General features: G+C 50.1%; 1 protein-coding gene across 1 annotated transcript in view; it reads right to left on the bottom strand.

The window, feature by feature from the left end:
* Positions 1–8,559, bottom strand: part of CECR2 (CECR2 histone acetyl-lysine reader) — a 98,829-nt gene extending 90,270 nt beyond the window's left edge. Inside the window, 1 exon segment of the mRNA XM_068401870.1 lies at positions 8,386–8,559. Within this exon segment, the coding sequence (XP_068257971.1) occupies positions 8,386–8,559 (174 nt within the window).
* Between the last annotated feature and the right edge of the window lie 8,381 nt (positions 8,560–16,940).

The following is a 16,940-nucleotide window of genomic DNA, read 5'->3' as shown; positions in this document are numbered from 1 at the left end:
CAGAGAATTAACGGCTTTACCAATGAGGAAAAAGACCCTCCAGAGCTCCTTTTACATTACCGGCCCCAGCAACCAGAACTAAACTCAGGCTAGAGTTTCAAGAGCCACGGTGGATCAACCTGGCAGCTCGCGGCTGCCAAAAGCATGAGGTCCCACTCCCATCACAGCACTGTAGGACTGCAACCCCCCAAAAGCCCAGCCAGGACCCAGGGAGAAGCTGGGCTGGCAGCGGGCAAGGGGCAGACCACAAAGTCAGAAGCACAACCGGAGCAAGAGATTGAAAGGGACGGAGATAGTCCTTCTGGCAGCCTGCAGCCCCCAAAACCAAAGCTTCGGGTTTCACTGCTCTCTCAGCAGCACACATGCCCTCCTTCCCACCGGGCTGAGCACGCCAGCTCAACCACACCGATATAAAAACCAACAGAGACACCACCCCCACCACCCTGTTGCTGGATTAAGCTACTTTAATATAGGGAAGGCATGAACCACTGTAAGTACATCTAGGGTGAAAAGCTCACACTGTTTAAATCAGATCAGTCCCAAAACTGTGTTAAACTGGTGGCCTGGCCCAGGGCAGAGGTGGCCTGAGGACCATTACGCCCCTCATGTTTCAAATTGTTCAGTATTAACTGTACATACTGCCTTCTCCAGCCAGCCCTCAGCAGCCCTACCCTGGATGATACCAGCAGATTTGCTTTTGCGGTGGAAACCTGGTGTTTTAGCTAGGCATTTACAGGATAGAAAGAGTTCATCAAGAAGTTGAGCCAGCTTTGAAATGAGTTGCCACGTTGGGCTGTGAGGCCACCTCAGAGCAAAGCAAAGACCTTGACTGTCATCAGCCCGTAGTGTCAAGTTATTCCCCCGTTCCCGGTAAAGGCAGACTTCAAATCCCCCCCAAAAAAGCAGAAAAATTAATGTTCTGGCAGCAAACAAATCGCACTAGGACCACTTTTCCCCATCAGCTGTTTTCTGTGCCTCACACAAAAGGCCGCAAACCCCTCCTAATTGCAGTAGCCCTCCACCTAACAGACCCTGCTCTCGGGGCCCTCCTCCCCAGGAACTGGGGGAGAACTGGGGCACAATAGGAAGGAGACGGGCTAAAGGGAATAGATCTGTTAAATTAACACATTTTCTGTCAACCAAATCAGCTGCCCCTAGTGCCATTGTTGGTGAAACAATGGAGACCCCAGGAATGGGCACCCATTAAAAGGAACAAGCCTGCTGAAAGGATACACTCTGAGGCACAGCCTTGTGTGTTTAACAGGATTCTCTACTGTAAGGAAGGAGGAATCACTAGGCTGCATTGTTCCCACCACCAGAGCAGATGCTGTTGCTTCTGGTAACGAGGGGGTGAAAAAAAAAATTAATTTTCATATCTACCTACAATAAGGTTTACAAGATAAACTTTTAATTCAGGAACTTTTAACTCCCTGGCTGTTGTCATTTCTGCCTATAGCTCTTTTCTTGAGGAGATTTTTGCCTGAAAGAAGTCTATGAAAGCATCCATTGCCATTACAAAAGTTAATTCTTCACCCTTCATGCAGGCACTTAACAGATGCCAGGGCAGAATGGCACAGCTCTGCCGGCATTATTCGCCTGGAGAGAAAGACCGCAGTTAAGCACGTCTACATATAAAGCTGCAACACTTTAAAGGTGTTACTTTTAGCTGGTTTGGTTAGAGCAAATTCCAAAAGGAAGAAACTTGAGGCCTAATTTAGATGCACTATGCAGAAGTTTACATCAGCTGCACCGAATTCATAGGGGTTTGTAGTAGTCGAGACTTTGTAAACAAAGCAAATCGCTAAGTCATATTTAAGCTACTACAAAAAAAAAATTTTTTTCCTAGCGGGGAAAGACTCGCACCAGATTATCTTCAATTAGTTTTTAAGCAAGTTCGGCTTAAACCATGTCAGCTAACACCAGACATGATTTTCAGAGTCAGCTGCACTAGCAGAAGAGGTAATTGCCTCCAAGTACTAACACCACAGAAAATCTGTAATATCAACCCCCACCTACTACATTCAAATCTCCGAAATTCTGGTCGTGTTCCTCTTTCTCTTCTGCCCTCAACTGCTACAGTCATTCCCCAACTCTCCCCTGTCACCTAACTCAGATCCATTCAAAATGTTGCTGTCAAAATAACCTTCCTCATCCATTGTTCAGACACCCTTTGGCTCCATGCAGTCACTTCTTGTTTCCTTTCATAGGCTTAAGATAATGTTTTAACTCACATATCAGCCTCCTGAACTAACTATTCCTTCTTTTTTGTATCCAATTACACTAGAGTCTCATTATATAAAATGTAAACACTTGTTAAAAAGTTTAAGATCTACAGTTGGGAAAGATGTGACTTGCATTTGAAATGGAAACTGATATAATGCTTTCCAATTTGCAGACCACTTGAAACAACAGCTCTGAGAAGTATCTCTCTGTCTCCCCCTCCATTAATCTCAATGAACTCTAGAGCCCAATACTGACATGTAGAGTGTTAATGATTCTATTACGAATGGAATAACTAAGGCAGCAAAAGTGAACACCAGCAAAATAAGAACTGCTGCTGGAACAGACACGGGGAGAGGGATGAGGGACTGCTGAAGCAACTAAACCAGTGGATGGGACAGGTAGAAAGAACAATAAAAACAGCACTAACCCTCCATTGCATCCTTGTTTTTTAAATTTGATTTTCAAATACAAATACCCAGCTCGCATCCTCTACTCGGATGAAGCCGATGCTGCCCCGGGTAAACCAGAGCCACCATGTAGCGACTGTGGTATATAACCTGAATTCACACTGTGGTCCGTAAAAGGCTCTCTCAGCACAATGGAGTTGATACTTTTTCTTTTCAGTATGTCTGAAGTCCATTTTTTCCAACCCTGCTTACTCACCCTACAGCACCTCTCCCTGCACTGCCAATTACTCTGCCTTTCCTCAAACAATTTGCTTTTTCTAAAGCCAGGTGCTTTGCAGAAGAGTGAAGTTTTAGTGAGCACATCTATTGTTCACTCTCATTTCAGACAGTCAGTGCCCACTCCCACTTTAACACTGCCTACCGCCAACGGGCAAATGGCAAGAGGGATGGACATCCTAATGCCTGAACTATTCTACTGAAAAGGCATTTAAACTAGCTCAGACTTACCCTCTATGAGTAGAGCTGACCTAGATGAATTCACTGACATTTTGGTCAGCTTGCTGCACCTACTTGTCACATTTATCTTAATTAGATTCTAAATTCTTCCGATCAGAAACTGTCTGGCCATCTCTGCTACCACACAACACGATGAGGCAGCAGCAGATGCTGTATATGCTACTGCAATACAAATAATAATGCAGTACCAGGCCAGAATAGCTATAGAGGGGTGAAGGCTTAGCACTCAGGTACTGTACTACACCACCTGTGCAATTAACTCCATACAAACCACTGACAGAACAGGAAGGTTATGCCATTTTGGTGTCACAGATCACAAGGGAACACCTGGAAGGCACAGAGCAAGTGGCTGGACAGAGAAATTTCAGCAGGACCTAATGTACAGGACAGTGGAGGTCAAAGCATATTTGGCCGTCCTGTCCTCACCAGGAAAAACACATTTTCCAAAGTATTAAAATTCTAACACTCCTGGAGTTTAACACTTAAATATTTTTGCTTTTAAAGCTCTACCTGGTTTGCACAGACAGAACAACCCCCTGTTCTATGCTCTCTCCTTCACACGGCTGCAGCACAGCTGTCCCTCTCTCCACACTCTTCCTCCTTCTGGGGAACCCACGGGAGCAGTAGCAGTCACTGGCTTGCAACAGCCACATAATATTCCTGACAGAAAGAGCCTGTTCAAGAACCAACACGGCAGATAACACACTACAGGAGGAAAAAGGTGGGCAAGAGCAGCGGTGCCCTGTCTGTGGGTGGGAGGAATGTACCCAAAGGTAAAGCCAGAGCCCGAAGTGCTAGGAAGGGGCAAGAGAGAGGAAAAGCATCTTAAAGCTGTAGTGAAGTTAACAGCAGAGGCAATTTGCCCAAAGGCGCTTTTAAAAACCACAGGAAAAGATTTATGTTTTCCCTGTGTAATGTGGCTTTTCCCCCTTTTCCAAATAAACTTAAGTTAACAACGTTTTGACTATTTTCAAGCACATTCTGGAAAGTCACCTCCCCTCGACCTACCCAGGCAGAAGTTCCTAGATGTTTTAGCCCACAACTCCTGGGAGCACATGCCAAAGAGCTGGGTGGCCACGCCACACTGGCTTCTGTCCAGTGTTTTCAAGTTGTGCTGAAATGAGGTTGAAAATGTTAAATATTCTCCTAATATTTTCGACCGAAACAATCCCTGCAGCTGCCAGGAGGATATTTCAGTCGCAGAGGAGAAGGCACATGACCAGGAGACACTTTGTCATGAGATGTAGTGTCAATGTCCCACATTACAGTCTGGTCTTGAAGATGGAAACAAACCAATCTCTATTATCACCTGCACTAACCTGACTGTGAAAAGCAATCTTTCTGTCCATCACGGCAAGGCCTACCAAAAAATGATGTGCCCTGTACCGACAGACCTTCTCCCTCTGGAGTATTGTTAGAGTAGGTAAGGACAAACCCATCAATGCAGATTTTTACAGACCACCGAGAAAGAAGACACAACCACCGAGAAAGAAGCCACAACCACCGAGAAAGAAGCCACAACCACCAAACCAATGCAAGTAAAAGCTCACTCTTGAAGTGGCATGGAAGTTTTTTTTTTTGTACAGCAGATGGCTGACAAGGCGGCCATTTAAAGGTGGGGGGGAACCCCACCCCAGAAGGCAGAAGTGCTCTCTGCCATCCTCGGAGATCCGTGTAAAAACCCAGTGTGAAGCCGAACGCGTCCCAGAGCACCCCGCTCCTGGCCCACTGAACTTTTGACCCGCTGGCAGTGGCTGAACCCCTCCTGCGCCCATTGCCAGGCGATGCTGCGGCGGAGATTTGAAAAGAGGATCCCTGCGCCTCATCAAGCGCCTGCATCTGCCGGAGCCAGCATGGGGGCTGGCTGCGCCTACCCCCTCCCCAAACAATGCCCAGGGCCCGGCCTGATGGATGCGCTTCTTTCTTTCAGTTTTGGACACCCCCTTCCCCATCGTCTCTGGCTATGCGCTGGTCCAGCAAAAAGAAAACAAAACATCTGCTTTCCAGGTTTCTGACATCCAGCTGCTGATGGCAGCCCTGCATCTGGAAGCTTCACTTTCTTTTGGGCCAATAAGTAGAGGTTGAAAGGTTTGCATTTAAAAAAGGAAAAAAAAAAAAAAACAATGAAAACCAAGCTCCATTCTGCCTCACTGTACTAAAGCCCCCAAACTTCTCGAATACCATCAGCAAATCTGCTCAGCACAGGAGGGATGGGTCCAGATGGCCTATCATTATAGAGCCTTCCAGCTCGCTATGGGCAGACCCACTAGAAGTGGAAAAAAAAAATTCAGTGAGGAGGGCAGAAAAACAAAACCAAAAGATAACTACAGCTTTTTTTAAAAAAAAACACATACCAAAAATGTATTGGCAGATCAGATTTTGTCTGGTTTGGGGACTGCAGAGACTGTAGCAGTGAAACTGTACCCTCACCCTCCCCTAAAATTGGTGGGAGGGAGAGAGCAGGGGATATTTGTTACAAGGTTTGTTTAAAACTTTCGCTTTTTGTAACAATATTGTAAGAGTTTATCACCAAACTCCCTGCTGGAGATACACTAGTAGCAGAAAAAGGGAAAAAAAAAACCCAGCTACCAACCATGATTTAACTTGAGAGGAGAATATACTCCAGGAAGAGCTGGCTGCACCCTGACTGAGGCCATCCATTAGAGACATGGGACACGGTCGGACAGACCTTTGCTGTGCAGCTCAAGAGTCGGAGCGTGATCACCCTCCAGCTGGAAACCTCTGAGCTGAGCCGCCCCAGCTCTCCATTTCTGCTTCCACACATGAGAAAGCAGGTTCACCCAAACCACCTGTTTTACTTTGCACCCAAACGGACCAGGGCACTCACCCCTGGGTTACCCACAAGGGACAGTAACTCTCGAGGGAAGGGGCAGTAACTTCTCAAACCGCTCACATTCTGCCACAAGCACACAGTAACCAAAGCTAAAGCAAGAAAACGTCATTTGTAGATGAGCAGTTTCTGTTTTTGATGGCTGGTTCAGGTTTTATTTCCCTCTAATATTTGCCTCAAGTCCCAGCGTTTCCCCAAACCCCTAGAAGAACGGCCACCTCCGTTTTATTCAGACATCCCCGAAGCTCAAAGCCCATCCCAGAGGCATCAGTGAGATGGCCAGAACGGGCACTGGCATTCCCAGGTCCAGAACCAAGGGGGAACCTTCTTTATGCAACTGAATAAAGTACAAACCAAAAATCACACTGAGCAGTACTCTTAGAAAAAAGTATAAGTCCCCTGGCTGGCCATCAGTTTCACATCACAAAGTGCTTGGGCAAGCTCTTTGTGCAAAGCACTGTTCCCAGATATCCCCGAAACCAGTGACGAGACTGGAACAACGACGCTAGGCAAGGGGACAAGATGGTGAGCCTCAAGGAACAGCAAGTTTTGAAACCGGCTGCTCACACCGCACTGGGGAAGATTTACTCTGCGTGCCTGAAGACACCAAGTTCTGACAGCTGCATCCGTCCTCTTGCAAGCATCCCGATTTGAACCGCGAGTTCCACCGTCCCTCGGACAAACACCATCCTTTAAACACCCATTTCTGCCAAAGGTTTCAGGCCATCCATGTGCACAGAGGTTTTTGGCGACATTTTCGGTGGGCTGCTTCCGCTCTGCAACACCCCCGGCACCAACCCGCACGCACTCCTCGTCCCGGACAAACCCCCCCCCTCCAAAAAAAAAGCAAGTTAATTTGTTCCGAGTGATGTTAACTCCCCCCACCCTAAGCATGCTCCAGGAACCAAAGGGGAGCCCACATTTACTTCACTTGTGAAGCAAGCCAGATGCTAATTGCCTCCAAAGGTGAAAGGCTACTGCCTTGGCCCTTTTATCATTGTAAATTCAGGTTCCTTCAAGACTTTGCGCTGCTGGGCCCGGAGAGCCCCCCCCCCCCTTTAATGGTTTGGCATCAATAGGAGGGGGAGGGGAGTTCCCTTTCGCAAGAAGTTGCATCATTGAGAGACCTTATCCCCTTTCAAGATTTCGCACCGCATAAGGGATTCCCCCTCTTCAGAAATTCACATCCTGTTCGAGGGGTTTCGCTCTTTACGGCTTCGCGCATCCCATTGAACTTTTAAGCATCTTAGGAATTCGCATTCACGGAGCAATTACTCTCTTTAAAAAACACACGCCACCACGTTATTCACCCGGTTTATTGCCAATGCGCTGGCAAGAATAGCTTTTCACAGTAAGCACAAAAGATTTCCTACCAGGACACACTTTGTTTGTAACATTTGTAGCCGGAGCACAAAATATTTACGGAACATTAGGCACGCACACGAGAATAAGAACTTAAAAAAAAGGCACAAGAAAGTTACAGAAGAAAATGAGTAAAAAGGTTACGAAAGCCGAGCGTTTTCCCCACGCGGGGGGCAGAGGCGGTGGGAAAAGCACCGTCGCTCCTCCGGAGCCTCCGCGAAGCCGCACAATGGTGCCCCGTGGGGCAGCCCGGCCTCACTGGGATGCGGGAGAAAGGCTGCACCTCCCGCCGCCCGGCTCGGCACCGACCCTCCGCGCCCTTCCCGAGCCCCCAGCGGCACCGGCCAGGTGGGGATCTCCTTCCCCCCGCTCCCCTCCAACAAAAGGGACCAACTTGGGCACAGGCTGAGCGGTGTGGAACACCGCCCCCTCCTCCCCCCAACAACAGCCACGGGTACCCCCGGGGGAACTGGGGGGTTACCGGGCCGGGCCCGCCTCTCGCCGCCACCATTTTGGGCACGGGGAACCCACCGCCAGCTCCGTGCCGAGCCCACCCCCCCCCCCCGCCACCTTTGTGTGCGGACACCGGCCCGGCGGAACAATGCGGCCCGGCGGCGGCCGGCCCCGCTCCGCCCGCGGCTGTCCTCACCGTGCACCCCGCAGGGTCCGGAGCCGGGGGGGTCCTGCCCGCCACCGTCCAACGGCGCCCCAGGACGGGTGCGCCAAAAGTTTGCGAGGGCGCCCGGGAGGGACTGGGGAGTTGTTGCATCTGCCGCAAGCGGAGGGGAGACCCCGCGGTGCATCACGCCGGGATCCAGCGGCTCCCCGGCGGTGGCGGTGCGCCCCTCGCCCCACCGCCCGCCGGCGCGGGGCACGGGGAGCGGCGTGCGGGACCCGCCGGGCAGCGGGAGCACAGTGGGGACGGTGCCGCGGCACGAAAACAGCACGGGGGCTGGGACGAGACCGGCCGGCGGCTGCCCGGCGGGACGCGCACCGTGCGGGGGACGGCGACCGCGGGGCTCTCACCTCGATCTCGAAGTCGGGCAGGCGGAAGGCGGTGCGGAAGAGGGAGCAGAAGTGTGCGATGGCCGGTACTTCCCACCAGGAGCGGAGCTCGTCCAGCGCCACCGCCGCCTCGGGGCCGCCGGTGCCGGCCACACCGCCGCCGCCGCCGCAGCCGCCGTCCTCCTCCGGGCACATCTCCCGCGGCCGCCGGCTGCCTGCCTGCCGCTCGCCCGCTCGCTCGCTTGCTCCCTCACTCCGCGGGCGGCTGCGTGCCGCCGCCGCCGCTCGGCGCTCCGGCTCCGCCCGCCCCCCGGCGCCACGCCGCTCAGCGGCCGCCCCCCGGCGGCCCCGCGCTGCCCCCTCGCAGACGCCCGCGCATGGGGCGGCTCGGCGCCGGCGCGGGGGCGCTAGGGCCGGCGGGGGCGCTGCTGCTGCTGCTGCTGACCCTGCGGCGAGCGGCCGCCGCTGCGCGGGCCCATCCTCCTCCGCCTCCCCGCGCCACCGCCCGCGCCCTGCAGTGAAACTGCCGCTCCGCCGGGAACAGATGGGCCCGGGCCGGGGAGCGGGGGGGAGCACCCGGGAGGGGAGGGGCGGGGTGCCGCGTGGGGGGGGCGGGGCTGAGGGAGAGAGGGCGAATGGGGAGGCGAGAGCGGGCGGGGGGCGGGGCGGAACGGGCCCGGCGGGGCGGGGCGCGGGGAGTGGACAAAAGGCGTGAGGGCGGGGTGGGCGGGGCGCAGGGATAGAGGGGGGCTGCGCGGCCGTGCACGAGGAGGGGGTGGAGCCGGCGCCCATCACAACAACAGGCCCCCAGCGCCCCCGGCTACGCCTACCGGGGCGGGGCCACCGGGGGTGGGCGGGGCCGGGCCCTGGACGGGGGCGGAGGCGGCTGCCGTTGTCCCCTCAGACGCGACGGTTCCCGTGTCCCCCTCCCTGCGCAGGGGAGGGAAGGGGCGCCCCGGCCTCGCCTGGGCGGTGCCCGCCCGCCCCTCCCGCCACAGCGAGGCGACGGGACTGGACGAAGCGCTGCTCGGGGCTGAGCCCCTCGGGGACGTCTCGGGGCACGTCCCTGCCTACCGTGGACCGCCCCCCGCCTCAGGGGTCACCCGCCTCCGCCCCTCGCCGCAGCCCTCCACCCCGCCTCAGCCCCTAGCCTCGGGCCTCGCTGGTGTCCGGACTCAGCCCTTTCCCTCAGGCCGGGGTGGATCTCCTGCTCCGGTCCCCAGGGCACTGGGGCTGGCCGTCAGGCTGCCCGGGACAGTGCCTCAGCCCCGGTGCCAGGCCTGCCTCCCCTGCCTGAGCCCTCTGGCAGGTCACCAGGGGTGGCTGCGGCTGCTTGGTGTGGCGGCGAGCTGCTGGGGTTGGCTCCTGGGTGCAGCGAAGGGGGAACCCTCCAGGATCCCTGTTCTTACGTTGTATTTTTGAGCGTGGGAGCCCAAGAGGCACTTCGTGTTCTCCAGGTGCTGCTGCTGTGAGGAGCCAGACACCCTCCTCTGCCCTGAGGGGCTTTAGCACCTCACCCTGCACCCAGTACCTCCATTTCTCCTGGCGGTTAACAGTGCCCTATTCTGAAATCTGTTACAGAAAACCATCCAGCAATAGTGAGAATGGTTTTTTTTGCAGGACTGCCCTAAGGAGACATAGAGCTCCAGTGAGACACCAAGCTGTTGGAGCTTTCCATGCTGTCACTACATCACTTTACAACCTCTCAGTTTGCCTCTGAAGTCCAGCTTCAAAATGATTGCAAATTATCACTGTGCACAGCTGCACCAGACCCACTGGAGGGTCTTACCTACATGAAACCATTGCAAAGCTGGTGTTTAACCTCAGTTTAGGACTTCCTTCCTTCCACTCCTTCCTACCTTCATCTGGCCAGGGCCATTTTTATACCAGTCCCACTTTTCCTAGCCTTTCTTTTATTTGGTTGATCTTCTCATCTTTAGCCTCTCCCCTTCACACCTTACATGCCCTTGCTGTTTCCAGTGCCATCTCTGACTGACCGAGGGCTCAGCGCAGGACGGCAGAGCAGAAACATGCAGAGCTCGGGCTGGGGCTGAGGGCGTTAGTCCAGAACTGACCCGACAAATCTCATGGCCTGGTGATCACTGGCATGGATGCAAGGAAGCAGTGAAATACCTGAGATGGGGTGGGAGAGGGAGTGGGACCTCCCCTTTCAGGGGCAGCCTGAAGAGCAACTGGAGCGGGCTAAGGGGAAACCACGTTGCAGATGTCCTGCTCTGTCTCTGACTTGGAGGCATCGGAGAGGGAAAGGCCAGTGGCATCAGTCAGCATCATCATATTGCTGCTGAGCTGATACCAGCTGGCATAGAGCAGTCTGATTTCAGTGTCTGCAATCATCTCAAGCATGTACTCTGGAGACTTTCAGGGTTTCGTTTCCCTGTTTCCCTTCAAAGGAACTTGGCAACAGAGAATAAGGTGAAGGCATAAGCTCTGTTCTGTGCCCTAGGCCACTGCCTAACAGCCTGACCCGGGAAAACTTTGGCAAAGGGTGGGAACAGCTAGTTTGGAGAAGAAACAAATCAAGAGACAGCAGTGCGGCTCGGCAAGAATGAACAAGCTCTAATTTCATTGCCCTTTTTCATATTGCAGGATCAAGGGATACCCAGTGAAACTGGAAGTAAGCAAATTTAAAATGGTGCAAGGAAATATTTGTACCATGTGTAATTAACACATGGCATTTGTTACCATGAGGTTTCATTGAGGCCAGGAGATTAGCAGGATTCAGAAAAGGATTAGACATTTATATGGATACTGAGAACATTCATGGTCACATTAGACAGGATATAAATAAATTTTAGAAGGGATATAAACCATCAGGCTTCAAGGCACAACGTAACCACTAACTGATGGCGAGGGATTAGGGAGAAACTTCCCTTGTGGGCAGGTTATTCTATAATTGTCCAGGGTTTCTCGCACCTTCCAAGTATCAGAGAGTGGCAACTGTTGAAGTGAGAAGACTGGATTAGGAGGGCTGACCTGGTACGGTAACTGCTGTGCTCTTTGGGGGCTGTGAGGGTCGCTTAAGAAATGGAGTGGCAAAGAGGATAAAATATAAGAGGTAGCATCAGGCCTCTTATATCATTCCTCAGACACAGACCTCACCCTCCTTTGCTGTAAATTTCACACCCACAGCATAGATTTCCCAGGCCTTCCTCACCAAGGCTTTTGCCAAAACGTGCACTGTTTAATCAGTTTATTAGTTACCTTTCTAAGTACAGTCTTTGCATCTATTTTCCCCAAAAACCTTTTGACTTTTAGTTAATTTATTATTTGCGGGAGACCAATATGTTATACTGAAACCCTGACTCTGTTTCAAGGCACAGTGACTGCAAGACTTGATCTTGAGCAAGGCAGTATCTGATCTCTCATGTATCGTATCTGCCTGCACTGGATTAAACCAGCTGCAGCTACAATACGGTAACTGCTGAAGAGGAGAGTGCAGGCTAACTTACAGTACTTTGTCAACATACAGGATCACTATAAAAGACCAATTGCTCTGCATGAGAAATCTCAGAGTGACAGACCCTCAGACACAGTTTCCTTTGGGCCAGTTACAGAACTCTGCAGTATTACTTAATGCCTGATTCTTCCATGGAGAAAACTTTTTGTCCTCTGACCATGTAAGGGGAGTTTATGTTACATTTCTATCTTCCTCTATCCTGACATTCCTCCCTGAATTCTTGTAATGTCCAGCCATGGCTTATCTTACTACTACATCTTTGCTTGTTCTTGATACCAGGTCAAATAGCTTTGTAGTATCTCCACTCTCAGTTCCACTAAGAATTTTGTGAATGTTAATGAAGGCTCCTAATCTTTGTTTTTGTCAGAAGAGCTACAGTCCCAATTTTGCTTAACATTTTTTTGAATTAATTTGGCTCCCTCTATCGTCCCTGTTATTTCTGTCGGATGGTGTTTTCTCTTATATTGTTCTTTTTATGCAAGGATGCTGGGGGCTGCCCATGATCACTTAAGGTTGCTTCACTTTGCCAGATCCTTACACTGTTCTCAAATCACTTCTTTAGATTTATTATTCAAGCACAAAAATCTCTGCTCTCCCACTTCTGTTCAACAGTAGGCAAAGACTTGGTGAGTACAATATGACATTTCCTCTTCTTTGATAAATATCTCCGTTCACAAATCCGTGTGCTTCTCCCCTTCCAAGACACCTTTGGTTACAAGTTTCCTGTTCATAACTAACAAAACCAAAGCCTGCTCTGACCAGTGTCCTTTCCCAGTATGCTATATTCTTCCTCTCAATCATTTTTTTTCCTAGACCATTGGTAAGATTTTGCCTACCTACTTATTTTTCAGCTCAATATCCAATCCTGGCTGCTCACTGCCCTCCATACTTACACTCCTCCCCTTTCTTCTGTGCTTATTCTCTTCCTTTCTTCCCAAACTGGCTGTAAGTTGCGTGCTTGTACCATGTAGAACCACAATAAGGAAGAACTCTGAGGCTGATGGACCAAATCAAAGCCTCATGTTTTTGTTGTTCGAGGTCATCTCTGGATTTCTGAGCTAGTTTTCTTGAGAAAAAAATGCCAAATTCAAAGTGCCAAAAGCAAATAAAAAGGTTGTAGGAGATGCAGGGACCGAATGTCCCTATTCCTGTATGACAAATTGTTTCACCTGGAAACAAAAAGGAGGGAGGAATGCTTTCCACTTGCTGCAGAAAGACCTGCAATATGTGCCCCATTTGGCAAAACTTAAATGTAATATTAGGTTAATGACAGGCAGATGTCTCGTAGCCCACCTCTGAAAGAGAATGGATTACTGACCAGTACAGGTCAGTTCCTGACCAGCTGAAGTGCTATGATCATTAATAGGCACCTCTTTTAAAAAAACTCTTAACTTCCTTGCATTTCTGCTTCACGGCTTTAAGCTAAAGCCCCACTGACTATGTTTCTACAAACCAGGTACAGGAGGACCTGCAGTCTTCCCTTGTAAGGACTCAAAAGCACTTGCATAAGGACCAGCCAAACCTCAGACCCTGTTCTCACTGGCAGCATATTCTCAGAAGCACAGGGCATTGGGAGGTTCAGGTTTTCCTAATTCAGGGGAAGCAATTTAAGAATAGATTAAACCCAACATTTCTTCAGAACAGAACTTTTGCATTTCGCTGTGTGAATTGCTTCAGCTCCCTTTTCTAGCATGTCTGAATTTTATTGCTCCCTTGTTTGTGTTGACCTCCCTCAATACTCTAGCACCAGCAAATCTCACTGCCTTTGCTTCTTTTTGATGAGTTATGCAGTAGAAGACTGTCTCCGTTTAGTCCACACCCAGGGCTAAACAACAACCAGTTGTTCTATCACCCAAGACCCCTTTCCAACCAAAAAAGGGAACCGGGAAAAGGAGGGAGACTAATGAGTTGAAATTTAAACAGATTTAATAAAATAAGAAAACCGATATCAATACTAATACAAAAGACACAAAATTATACTTAGCCCATAGAGTGGTGGCAAGTCCCTCCAGGGATAGTAACCGTTGAGAAGAGAGGAGAAGATGAAAGAGGGGGAGGAGAGCAAAGTATAGAGCCCAGCCATCCCCAGCAAGCTTTCCAGTTCACAGTGCATGTGACGTTAATGTTACAGAATATAACTGTGGGCCAACTGGGGTCAGAGGCCATGGCTTACTGCTAATAGCCTTGATCACCATACCACAGCTGGCCACAAACTAAACCAAAACGTAACAGAAAAATGATTCTATAATTTTATCCCCATAAAACCAGGACAAAGACAGCTGTGATTTAGCCTCCTACTTTCACCCCAAGCCACTTCTACCTTCTAGAACTCTTTGTATTTTGATCCATCTTCAAGTTACGTGTTCCCTTTTCAAGGCCTCCTGAGCGAAGAGATTTTGTGGTTTACATAGCACAGTCAAAGAGCCTTCCTGAACACAGCAGACTGGAGTACTTAGCATTGGGGTGGTCTGGCTTTAATCACTTGATCTGTCTTTCCGACTCAGACAGCAAGTCAAGGAAACTGAGGCACATACAGTGAAAATGAGGGCGTGGGTTTGTCTGGGTAGTGGTGAGGCTGGGGTCTTGGAGGCAGCTGGAGGGATTACAGAAGAGGTGTGAAAGCAGGTAAGAAACTTGGCTTCCTGTAACTAAACCAGGAGAGCTGAGAGAAGAAAGCCATGTTGGTTTTTGATAATTACTTATTTTGAGCCACTAGCTGTGATTTTATAAGTAGGGACAGCAGTGGTGCACAAGGGTCTGAAATATGCATGAAAGCCAACAGGAGTGGAACAATAGGAAAAGTCCTGTTTCTTTGACAAGAAAGTGCTGAAGGAGAGGAAAACAGATTTGGAATAGAGGACATGGGTGTAGTCAAGAGACTGTGTAGGATGAGAGAGACACAAGGCAAGCAGAGGATGAGAGAAACTGGTAAATGCTGTGAGAGATGGGAAGTGGAGGAGTCTATACATCTGCTTCCTAATTAGGAGGGAGTATGGAAAAGTCTGTAGACACAAACACTTGGGGAGTGGATGGAGTGGGAATGCTGTGAGGAAGAAAGGAAAAGAGCGGGGAGCAGCTGAAAGAGATGGTAAAGTCAGGGAAGGAGAAGATGAATAGAGAAAACAGAAGAAATGCATAGTGAAGGCAAGGACAAGCAGGAGGCTCTGCTGGTGAGTGGGAGGCTGTAGGGATGAATAAGAAGGTGAGAAGAGGAAGGTATAAAATGTGAGGTCTGAGCAGCCTAACAATGTGAAAATGTAAGTTATCAAGAGAAAAGATGAGGAAGTCAATAAAAAGGAGAGCCAGATGTTAAGGCAGAGAATGAATGGGGAAGAGATGGGTGGGTGCAGACAACAGCTGCTGAGTGGAGGCACAAGAGAGAACAGGGACTGCCTGGACAATGCTCTCAAACGTGGGAGACAGGAGTTGGGAACAGGAGTAGCACAAGAAAAAACTGGTATTCTCACTTACTTGGCGCTGTGCTGCAGTGACCAGCTTGCACACGGTCTGTTGCTGATGTGAGGTATATGGTATCGATACAGCTACATTTAAACTTCAGCTAACATTAACAGGGCTGCAGATTTACCTGGGACACAAACATTTCTCTTTACCTTTGAGTAACCAGGAAGTTTTCCATGATTCCTGCAGCCTGTGTCATGGGCAACGTGGATTTGAGGCTCACCTGCTCAAGAACCCATTGCTTGGTCAGAGCGTATGCTCCAACTTCTCACACACAGACCCGAGCTGTTATGCCACAGAGGGTGCAACTGCAAAAGTGCAGTGCACTATTTGTTTCGTCTCCTGGACATATACATTCAATTTTCTCAATGTACAAGTTAATGTGAAAGCAGTCATTCCTGCGAACCCGACCTAGCATCTGAAAAACTGATTTATGCTCTTTGTAATTTCCCAAATATTTATTTCCCAAATATTTATTTCATTTTCAGCTGAGCAAACCATTGGAAAGTAGGAGTAATTTCACGTTACTGAGGTGTAGCCACTCTTTGTATGAAGCATAACAGCAGTCACACACAAACCACAACACATCGGTTTAGGCAGAAAATTAGCAACATCATGCCATTTTTAGCTTACATTGGCTCTCTTAGTCGAAAAGCGTCTACCTACTGGGAATTTGGCTAGCACTGGTGTGGCAAAGCATCCTCCATCATGGGTTCTCTCCTGTGTGCTTTACCAAACTACATATCAAACCAACAGATCTACGCCTTAGGTCTCAACAGATTTTCTGCTCTTAATCCATTGGGGCTGAAAACTACAGGTTGTAACTTGATGTTTTGTCCCCTAGAGAGCAATCAACAGGTGAACGATAATTTGTGGCAACGGATTTAAAGCCAGGGAATCTGGATCTTTTCAAATCTTCCCCAAAGAGTAGCACTGAGAGGGGCCCACCGCATATGCGTTCGTTTGTGGTCAGCCATGCTCACAGCTGCTGTCAAGCACTGGTCTGTACATCTGGCAGAGAGACGAGTCAGACATGGGCTGGCTTGAACGGCCGCAAAACAAGATGGGAAGCTAGCAATCTGCCCTGGAAACCTCATCAGGAAGCAGAGCTTTCATGTCTCTCCAGGCTTGTTGTCTCTACTTTTGCCGTCTGTAGCTATTCCACAGGCAGCAGTGCTACAGCATAAACAAAGAGCTATTTTAATTGTTTCCAGACCAGTAGTTAGCAATGGTGCTGATACACATACTGTGCGCTCCAGGACTGGTTCCTATAGACTGCCTCTGAACACACGGTAAAAGGCTCATTGGGATTCACCGCCGCAGCCTGAGCTTGTTCGGCTCAGGTGCAGCACGCTGTGGAGGCAAGGCACTCACAGGCAAAGAGAACAGCCCAGATGAAATGCAGAGGATGCTTCACGGCAAGGCGGTGCTCCGTGTGTACAGGAGCTCCACATCAGTCACTCCAGGAGAGAAAAACTACGTTCCTTGAGGGGAATTAAAAGATCATTTTTCTTGCAACCCAAACGATTCGATTCTCTGTTCAACACCTTCTTAGATGGGGATTAGAGGTATCAAAGTAGCTCTGGCAGCACAGCTGAAATTTTCTTTGTTGTAACCAGCCTTCCGTGGTCCGGACCTA

This window comes from Nyctibius grandis, chromosome 5 (genome assembly GCF_013368605.1).
Source record: "Nyctibius grandis isolate bNycGra1 chromosome 5, bNycGra1.pri, whole genome shotgun sequence".
In the NCBI taxonomy this organism is placed as follows: Eukaryota; Metazoa; Chordata; class Aves; order Nyctibiiformes; family Nyctibiidae; genus Nyctibius; species Nyctibius grandis.
Note: the sequence above shows the minus strand (reverse complement) of the source record. Positions and strands in the feature narration are given on the sequence as shown.